Source organism: Bactrocera dorsalis, chromosome 5 (genome assembly GCF_023373825.1).
Source record: "Bactrocera dorsalis isolate Fly_Bdor chromosome 5, ASM2337382v1, whole genome shotgun sequence".
Taxonomy (NCBI): domain Eukaryota; kingdom Metazoa; phylum Arthropoda; class Insecta; order Diptera; family Tephritidae; genus Bactrocera; species Bactrocera dorsalis.
The window spans coordinates 44,584,012-44,594,825 of NC_064307.1; the positions used below are offsets into that span (position 1 = coordinate 44,584,012).

Here is a 10,814-nt window from a genome sequence, read left to right on the forward strand (position 1 = left end):
CAACTTTGAGTTAATGTTTCAACAAGTATATGCACTAAGATATAACAATGAATTGTACGAATTTAATGATAATATAGATTTACAACGTCTTAAGCCAATTAATAATTGTTTGATAAAAAGAAACTGTATGAAAATTTTTAATAACGCCTCCGAAATTATAAACATTAACGAAGGAATTATATTTGTAAAAAATACTAAAAATACTAGTGTAGAAAGTGACTGCATTATAAACAACAGCTCTCCCTTAAGCGGAAACTATTTAATACATTTTTACAATTGCCGACGTCAACGTTAACAACCTACCCCAAAACACTTAGAATTAACTGGTATACTTAAATATTTTCCCTTTTTTGTTACCGCAACAATATTGCGACCACACGAAATATGCATATCATATTTCGAAACAAACCAGGGCACTTACATTGGATCACATTGCATTTCCGCTGCACATTTAATATGTTCAAACGAATATTGCGATAGCAATTAACGTCACAATAAATAGTGCAACATAAATATTTGAGGGAATGCAATTGATGTAATGTGAGAAGTAGGCCACTTGACAAATATTGTCGCAACTACAAGTGGTTGCGCCAAAATAATAATAAGAAAAGAAATAATGTATTTTGTATCAGAAAATAGAACTTAGCTTAAGAAAATATTGGAAATAAATGAACAGAAGAATTCTGACGGTTAATCCGACAAGTCGTGGTTTTCTCTTAGCGATTCACTAAACTGAAGTTTAGTGTTAATAAGAATATTTGAACTAAAGTTCAGTATTCATCGGTCAATAAGTTAATCTAGTATTAAAACACGGGTTCAATAACCACAACTCGCGCGGAAACTTTGCAATTTTATAAAATTGTCTCTGAATTTCTCTTTGACTTTCTAATTCCAATGGGATGGTTACAAAGCGTTCTCTTAGCAATGAAATGTTGTGGCACACTCTCCTTATTGCGCGACAGGAAGAACTTTTTGAAACGCCACATAGGTCACCGCCAGTTCTTTGCATGCAGCCAGTTGCAAAGAAACGCAATGTTATTAGAAGCATTAATTCGGGAGACATAGCACCATTTCTGCAATATTTTCCAAAGAATAACATAACTTTTAATTGGAAATACTTTCTTGTATACTTACTTCTTAGTTTTGTGCTGGATTTTGTCCCTAATTAGTTCGAGTATCATCCAAGCAGATTGTTTAGTTAAACGAAATCTATCCCGAAAATCAACGTCATAATAATATATAAAAAATTTTTTTCTTTCCCTCATTATACGAGAGCGGCGATTTATAAATATATTTATTAAAACCTCACACTCCATATCACTTTCGTCGTCAGATTCCATTTTTTACAATATAAGTATTTATCTTCTGCTACTTGCAAATCAGCTGATAGGAAAACATAGTTGCATATGACAGTATTTAGTTAAAAACTAGTACAGTATAAACCCGGTACCGCAACCCTCGATACACGCAACTCCTCGATTCTTGCAACACTATAAAACATAGCAATGTAACCTTTATAAGTGCAACTACTCAAAAATATTGACCTCAATAACAGCAACTTTACATCTAAATATGTTTTGCTTCAGTTCTTTTTTTGTCGGTTTCTTCTTATGGCATTTTTTTGTTTTGTATTCACAAACTGATCGTTATTTTACCGTTGCTCTGTCGACTTCGCTGTTTTTGTGTGTGTGTTAAGAGCAATTGTCAACAAATGACTTTCATTATCAGTTTATTTTGCAACACGCCGGTAGTGTTTTATGTGTAAAAGTCATGGTGGTCACAAAAAAATTAATAAAACTAACAATTAAAGAAAAAACTGAAATTTTAGATAAACTAGAAAGTGGTGTATCGACAAAAGCTCTTTGTATTGATTATAAAGTTCACAAGTCGACAACAACGAGAATAAAGAAGAAAAAAGCTTGTATACTTAAATATGCCACAAATATGGAAGCTGGGCCAGGAAAACGGCAAACCTTAAAATCGTGTGAATTCCCAAGAATGGAAAAGGCTCTCTACAAGTGGTTTTTGAAACAAAGGAGTGAAAATGTGCCTATATCCTTCGATATCGTCAAAGCAAAAGCTGGCAAGCTCCATGAGAAAATAAAAGAAAAGACACGATGTTTTCATGCAAGTAATGGTTGGGTATCTAATTTCAAAAAGCGATATGGCCTCCGCCAATTGAAAATTTGTGGAGAGAAGCTTTCCAATAAGACAGCGTCCGTCGACCCATTTGTAATACGTTTTAGAACTAAAATCAAGGAGCTTGATCTTTCTGCAGAACAAATTTATAATGCCGACGAGTCCGGATTGTTTTTCAGGCAGATGCCAGATAAAACGTTGGTGAGCTTCAAGGAATCATCTGCTCCTGGTCGGAAAGTTAGTAAGGAAAGAATAACATTTCTCGCATGCACAAATTCTTCGGGTACGCACAAAGTTAAGCTCTTTGTCATTGGAAAAGCAAAAAACCCTAGAACATTCAAAAATTTTCAAAAAATGCCCGTTGTCTACAAGGCTAACAAGAACTCGTGGAAGACTTATTTGTTTTTCGAAGACTGGTTTCATCACACGTTTGTTCCTGAGGTGAGAAATACGAAATGTATTGAATTTTTGTTTAAAATTTATTTGTATTTTTTTGGATTGTTATAGGTACGCGAATTTCTAGAATCCAAGGGACTTCCCAAAAAAGCCCTATTGGTCTTGGATAACGCCCCGTGTCATCCTAAAGACAATGAGATGAAAAGTGATGATGGAATGATAACCGTTATGTGTCTTCCACCTAACTGTACCGCGATTCTCCACTCAGTGGACCAAAACGTTATTAACTTAACAAAAGTCTATTACAAAAAAGTCTTTTGGAGCATTTAATAGGGAATAAAACCACTCATCTGGAAGAAAAAATAAAGGAATTCAACTTAAGACATGCTATCTGTCTTCTTGCAAGTTCATGGGAAAAAGTGTCAGCAACCTCCATTCGCAAGTGCTGGAATATGTTAATGAAACCAGATGTTGAGTGGAGTGAAGAGGACGATATTCCTCTCAGCATTCTAAAAAGAGAAATTGAAAATGAACGCGCAATCCTTGTATCAATGCTCCAAGAACTTGCACCAAATGATTTGTTCACAAATGAAGAGCTAAATGAATGGATGCACGAAAGTGCTGCTTATCAAGAAGTGGATAAAGAAGCCGTAGAAATTGAAAGTTCTGATGATAGCGAAGCGGATGTTATTCCACATCCTAAAATGAAAGGATCAGTTGCTATGCAATCTTTTAACACATGCATTCAGTGGGCTGAGGAAACCGATATTCCAATAAAAGACATTATATTTCTGAAGGAGCTTCGTGAAAGGGCTATAATAAAAACCCTTAATAAGAAAAAAGTGCAGACAATAATACCTGATATGTTTAAAAAATCAAATTTTTAATAAAAAAATAAGCTTTCTATAAACGATTTTTATTTGTCATATTTCTTGTTATATATTTTTCCTCGCTGGGTGCAACAAACTCAATAAGTGCAACTACCTAGATTTCTATTAGTTGCGATTACCGAGTTCGTACTGTATTTCCGCCCAACTACAAGAATTGTTGTTGGAATACCCCTATTCTTTTCTACAAAAACAACATTGACCAACACTTATTCAAGCATTTAAGTATTTCATGAAATGTATACTACGGTCACACTGTTTTGTTTTCTTCCCTTTTTCTTTTTCTATACTGAGTGAGTTAAGTTGTGGTGCTGGTGCTGCGGTGCATATAAAATATAAAATATAAGATAGAAATAACTGAACTAGAAACAAAGCTTGTGTTTTTAATATATATTGAGGAGTATAAATTACAACAGGTTATGGGCCCAGTCCACGCCTAAGAAACAATAAATAAGAAAATTAAATTTAATTGTGAAATAGCATATTTCAATTTCTGGTTAAATTCATTTTTCAAAGAAGCGGGTCGTGTACCACGCATTAGTTTGAAAGGCTGTGTTTGTGTATGAAATACAATGGACAATGCAAAGCGTTCGATGGCGAGAAATACGCGATATGGAAGTTTAGGATTAGGGCTCTATTGGCTGAACTGGATATTCTTAAAGTAATTGATAATAGTGCAACTCATGAGGCAGACGAGGAATGGAAGAAAGCGGAGCGTTGTGCGAAAAGTACGCTAATAGAATATTTAAGCGATGCTTTTCTTAATTTCGCCACAAGCGACATAACGGCGTGTGAAATTCTAAGAAACTTAGATGCTATATATGAACGGAAGAGTCTGGCGTCGCAGTTGGCAATTAGAAAACGTTTGCTTTCTCTCAAGCTATCGAGTGAGAAGACGCTACTGTCCATTTTAACATTTTCGACGAATTGATTAGTGAGTTACTAGCAGCAGGAGCAAAAACTGAAGAGATGGATAAGATCTCTCATTTGCTGATTACATTGCCTTCATCTTACGATGGCGTCATCACAGCAATAGAGACATTATCTGAAGATAATTTAACTTTAGCTTTTGTGAAGAATAGATTGCTAGACCAGGAGATTAAAATAAAAAATGATAGTAACGACACAAGCACGAAAATTATGAATGCGGTAGTTAAAAACAAAGCAAACACTTCTAAAAATAATTAATTTAAAAGGCAGGGATATAAACAAAAGAAACCGTTTAAGGGAAATATTAAAAGTAGGGTTAAATGTCATCACTGTGGCAAAGAAAGTCACATTAAAAAAGATTGTTTTCATTATAAAAGAATAATAAATGATAAAAACAAAGAAAATAAACAAGCCAGCACCACACCATAAGCAAGCAGCGCAACTTCGCATTTATGGTAAAAGTGAAAAGTACCAAAGCAATGGATAAGTGTGATTTTATCCTTGATTCGGGAGCAAGTGACCATTTAATAAACGATGAGCTGCTTTATACTGATGCTGTGGAGTTGGTGCCGCCACTGAAAACTGCTGTTACCAAGCAAGGCGAATACATCTATGCAACAAAGCGTGGCATTGTGCGATTGCGCAATGAATACGACATCACGCTGGAAGACGTGCTATTTTCCAAGCAGGCTGCAGGAAACTTAATTTCTGTGAAGCGCCTGCAGGAGACAGGCATGTCAATAGAATTTGACAAGGATGGTGTATCCATCTCTAAAAATGGATTGACGATTGTTGAAAATACGGTGGGGTGCTATAAGGCCATAGGCAATAAAGCCATATGGTTTTATTTCCCAACAAGAGGGGAAATAGGGGCATATGGCTTTATTTCACCGCACGTTAAGAAATAGAGCCATACTCATTTTTTTACACATGAGCACTAAGGCCATAATCATATTTCTGTCAACTGAGTAATAAAGTCACACTGACTTTGGCAACCCTCTTGCATTTCAGAAGTGCATATCGATAACAGTATGTAATGACAATACACATCATATGTTTGCTACAACCACGTGCCGATCATCCAACACACATTAATTCTTTACTTCCCGCGTGTTAGAAAAAAATTTGGATTTTGAAATGGCAGATGATACTATTTGTCTATATAATATAATAGCCGGTATAAGAAAATCCAGCAAATTATTATGTATCGAGGAAGAACAGCAAGTGTTTAAATTTAAATATGAAAGAAATAATGTGAAATATTATTATTGTTATGTGAAGAATTGTAATGTTGGAGTTGTTGTTGAATTTAATAGTACCAAATATTACCGTAAAGTGAACAAAGGTAAAGTGCATAATCATGGTCCACAAAATGAATTTCTGAAGAAGTTGGAAATAATGAATAATATTAAAAATGAAGTAAAGGAAGCTCCATTGAAAAGGTCATCCGTCCGTGCTATTTTTGACGATAACTGCAAGAAATTTAAAGAGGCAGCACCTTCAGTTGATTTTTTTTTTAATATAAAACATGAACAATTCCCAAAAGCTCCAACTAATTTTCAAGATATTATTTCCGTGTTTAACAATGCAAACGTCCATAAACATTTTGGTGTATCAAGGCATAACAACGCAAGCAAATTTTATATTGATACAGTATTGTCCGGAAAATTTTCATACACAATATTTGCGTCACCAACAATTACCAACGCTTTGCAATTCACTTATATAATGGATGGGACTTTTAATATCCTTCCAGCTTCTAAGCTATTTAAACAATTGCTAATACTTCATATAATTCATGCAGAACAAGTAAGTTTATTAAATTTATTAAGAACATCTATCCATTGAAAGGTGGCAACCCTCCTCTCGACTGTCAAACGAGTTGATTGCAACACAGCGACACGAGTAGATATCCACGCGCACGAGTTCGACATAACTCTAACTTAATATTAATATATCTTTTAATTTCATTATTAACTTTTCCATCAAATAAATAATTTGTTAAATAAGTGTTATCAATTCATTTTCGGGGAGCAAAGTACCATCCTAGCCTTTCAGAGCCTTACAGGTCAGAATTGGAATGAGTCTGCGCATAAGACTGTGAAATTTCGTGAGCAACGGTTTGTTGAGACTCCGCTGGGCAAGCGTCGGTGCTCCGCTGGCATTCCGAGTATTTTGTTGAACGTTGAATTCAAATACAGCGGGCAGAACGTTAATTGTCCATTAGCGAAAAAGGATAATCGAGTTATATCCCTGAACGGTAGCGAAAACATGTAAGCGTAAGTGTAACGACAACGTGCGACTTTAATGAACAAAACAAAACGACTTAATTCTAATTAGAATTCTGTGCAAAAACACACAATCGAACAAACGTAAATAATCAAAATGGCGGTAGTGAAAATCAGTAGTCTGAAATTATCTGAAATAAAAGAATTACTTAGCGAAAGAGGTTTAAAATCGGAAGGGCATAAAAATGAATTAATTTTGCGACTAAGTGAAGCGATTGGTGCGGACGTGATAGAATTTACACAAACGAATTTGCAAGATCAAATAAATGAGTTGCGCGAAATGTTTTCCTCGGTGCTGCAGCTGATGCAGTTTAATTCGAATACGACACCGAGTGCTAACGTGAGTAACTTAAATTCGTTTGCGGAACAAGCACGTTTAGAATCACCTAGTACAGGGGCGTCTAAAATTAATTATACTGTAAAAGAAATTGCAGAAACGATACCAGACTTCGATCCAACATCCGAATCGTCAATCACGGTTAAGCAGTTTGTAGATAGAGTTAATGGTGCTATGAGTGCCTATAAGTGGGAAGAAAAGTGTTTGTTGTTGGCTGTTTATAGCCGACTTAAAGGCGCCGCGAAAATTTGGCTCAATTCGACAGACAAATTGTATTCCAGTTGGAACGAACTTTCAAAGAAGTTGTGCGAAAAGTTCAGCTGCATACCAGATGAAACTGACATACACTACAAAATGAGTCAGGCAGTGCGTAAGCCAAATGAAAACTTATTAGACTATTGCTTTCGCGTGAGTGCATTAGGGAAACGATTTACATTGAGTGAGTCTGCAATTGTGAAATATGCTAGAGATGGGTTAAAACGAACTACAAACGGCTATGGCCACTACTCGTTTTAAAACAATGCGTGAATTTCGTCAAGCAATAACGGATTATAGCAAAAACATTCCAACGCGTTCGGGTAAATATGAGAAACACATTGAGAGTTAGAAAAGCGTAAGTGTTAGCGATATAAATAAACAAGTAATTTGTTATAATTGCCAAGAAAAAGGACATATTTCGAGTAAATGTCCTAAACCACAACGCAGGCGAAGATGCAATGATTGCGATAAAGTGCATCCTAAAAGTGAACCGGAAAATTGCGGGAAAAAGAAAACCGTAGTGAGAAAAACGAATATAGCGCGAGAAACAATAACGAATAACATTTTTGAGCAATGTGTTGTCGTAAACGGTCAACAATTAATGGCATTTATTGATACGTGCAGTGAGTGCTGCATGGTCAGAGCTACGGTAGCAAATAACTTAAAATGTGTAAAAGAAAAATGCGCATTAAAAATAAGTGGGTTTTGTGGTGGTACTATATACGCCCACGCGAAAATTCGTGTACAAATATAAATTGAAAACCTAAAGCGGGACGTTATATTATATGTCGTAGATGATCAACTCTTAACAGCAGATCTACTGCTGGGCCAAGACCTTTTTGAAGTGAAACTTCTTTGCGCGCGCTTGGCTTGGGGAGTAAGCTGACGAACACGTAACGAAAAGTGTGATCAGGCGAGGCGAACGGTAATTGGTGTGGGATATAGGTCAGCAGTGCGCGCGCACATTTTTTCTTTCTTTCTCTTACAGCTGGGAAATGAAATATGTGTATACTTCAGTCAGTAGTTCGTTTGCGAGTTTACTAACGTTACGCGAACGGTGATAGTTTAGTTATTTTATTGTAATTTACTGTAATTTTATTGCGTTTTGAACAATTTTATGAATTAATATTGTTCAATACATTCAATATTTCACGTTTAAAGTGAATAAAATTGTAAATTTATTTTAAAGTTTATGTTATGTGAATTTTCGGGTAAATAATAACAAATTATGGAGAAAAGTGACACAGACTTCGAGTATCAAAGCGGTGCTTTAGGACCACCAACTAAGAAGAAATTACGTACGGAAATTGTGCATAAAAAGTGTGTGACAACAGATTAAAGACAAGATTTTAAACCTAGTGAGACCCAATCAATTGATAATGAATCACGAAGGTGAGTACGATTCTCAAACCAGTTACTAGTGTCGTAGCGTCATATGCATTGTTGCTTTGTCCTTGACTATTTTCTCCCTCTACTAATATGCGGCATTCTACTCTCGACATTGGGACGCGTTTGATTCTCTGTCCTTTTCATGCCTCTCTTTCTCTTTTTCTCTCGCTTTTTCCTTGTTACTCTTCCGTATTTTAGCCTCACGTTTCTATAATTTACTTCAGTAAAGTTTTAAAATAGAATAACATAAAATTTAACTAATCCGTAAATTATAAAATACTTATTAATTGTAGAAGTTTACCATTACAAATAATTGGTGACATCGTGATTGAACATGACAATAATCAAACGGAAGTTAATGATAGAAATCTCACTATAGATCATGTACAAAAACCGAGACAAATGATTGAAGTTAGGTTCATTAATTTCGATTTTACTTTTATCATCATTTATGACTCTAATAATAATTTACTACATTTACACAACTGAAATTATGGAATTATAGGTTAAATAAAGCGCCAAAAACTTCTGCAGAACGTGGTCGAAAATTCAGAGCATGAAAAGCACTGCTTAAACAACAATGTAAGCAACAACAGGAACCAGATGCAATAGTTGAAATTGCTACAGATGTTATTCAAGGTGCTGGTCCATCAGAAAACAATCAAGTCCCTGAACCCTCTGAAATAAGGACGGACGGACTCTACATAGTACCAAAAGACAATGATAATAGATTTTATCATGAACGAAAAAATGATACATCGATCATATCTTTACAAGATGAATTTCGCCGATTATCGTTGAACACATTGTCAACAATAGGTAGAACGATTCTCGATTTTATGAATGACAGAAAAAAGTTATCCATGGTTAATTTTAATTGCCAAAGTCTCAGAAAACACGTATCGGACTTGAGCGATCCCGCAATTGATTCAAGCAATATCCTGTTTTTATCAGAAACCTGGTCAAATGACGATGAAAACATTGACGAATTTTGATTGTATTGCGAAATTCAAGCGTAAAAATGTTAGATCAACAGGAGTGGCAATTTATCAGAAATCCAATGATACCTCGAATATAGTAACTTCGAACATGGACATTCTATTACGACATATTCGTGAAGTTGATATTGCTCAGTCATCAATTGGTGATATATGTATGTGCAGCTCACTGTGTTTTGGACGATGGAACAAACATCATAATGGTAGTTTTTACATTTCGCCCAATAACACAGTTAATAATATCATAAAGTTTATATACAGAAGACTTATTATTTATGGTCGAGTAGGTTCTGAAGAACTAGGAGAAAACTAATCTTAGCAGGAGATTTCAATATCAATTTCACATCCAAAAATGGACAACTCTTAAAAAACTTTCTACGAGATAAATTAGAATTACAAATGAATAATGACCGTAATGAGCCAATTACAAGTCATGGAACAACAATCGATGCAGTTTTTTCTAGATTTCTGTCTAATTTTAATTCTAAAATATATGTATCGTATTTTTCGTATCATAAGGTTGTTTTTAGGTTATGGGCCCAGGACCTACGTCGGGATAATAAAAACTATAAAATTCGATGAGTTCGCTATATCAAATTGAAAAGTTGGATGATACCAACCACGATACCTGGTGTGTACAAATGCAATGTGTTTTGGTGCACGCGGATATTTGGACTGTGGTTAGTGGTGATTTTGCTAAACCAGAGGTTGCGCTATTGTTGGCCAAGCGGAAAGTCGAAAATGAGAAGGTTTTGGCAACAATTATGTTAATTGTAAAACCATCACAATTGGGGTACGTAAAAAACTGTACCAGTGCATTAGAAGCGTGGATAAAGATAAAAAATGTGTATAAGCCCAGTGGTCCAATACGAAAAGTAACCTTATATAAAAGACTACTCAGCCTCAGTATGACTGAAGGTGTGTCTATGGTTCAACATGTACAAGGGTTTGTTAGCGTTTCAGACAAGTTAGCTGAGCTAGACATAAAGTTAAGTGATGAACTGCTGGTTATCATTCCATTATCCAGCTTGTCGAGAAATTTCGAGAATTTCGTCATTGCGATGGAGACGGGTGATTCATTCCCAACAGCGCAGCGCAGAATCCAGTTTACCACAATGAAGTAAACATATTGATATAAGATTTCATTATATACGAGAAGTTGTAAAAAATAATGTAATTGATTTAAAATATT

At 35.2% G+C, this 10,814-nt stretch overlaps 1 protein-coding gene across 1 annotated transcript; it reads left to right on the forward strand.

The window, feature by feature from the left end:
• The first annotated feature begins 6,570 nt into the window (after positions 1-6,570).
• LOC125778933 (uncharacterized) lies at positions 6,571-7,619 on the forward strand. The gene has a single exon (XM_049458731.1). It carries the CDS (start codon positions 6,738-6,740, stop codon positions 7,491-7,493), a length of 756 nt encoding a protein of 251 aa, XP_049314688.1. The 5' UTR covers positions 6,571-6,737; the 3' UTR covers positions 7,494-7,619.
• The last annotated feature ends 3,195 nt before the right edge of the window (positions 7,620-10,814 follow it).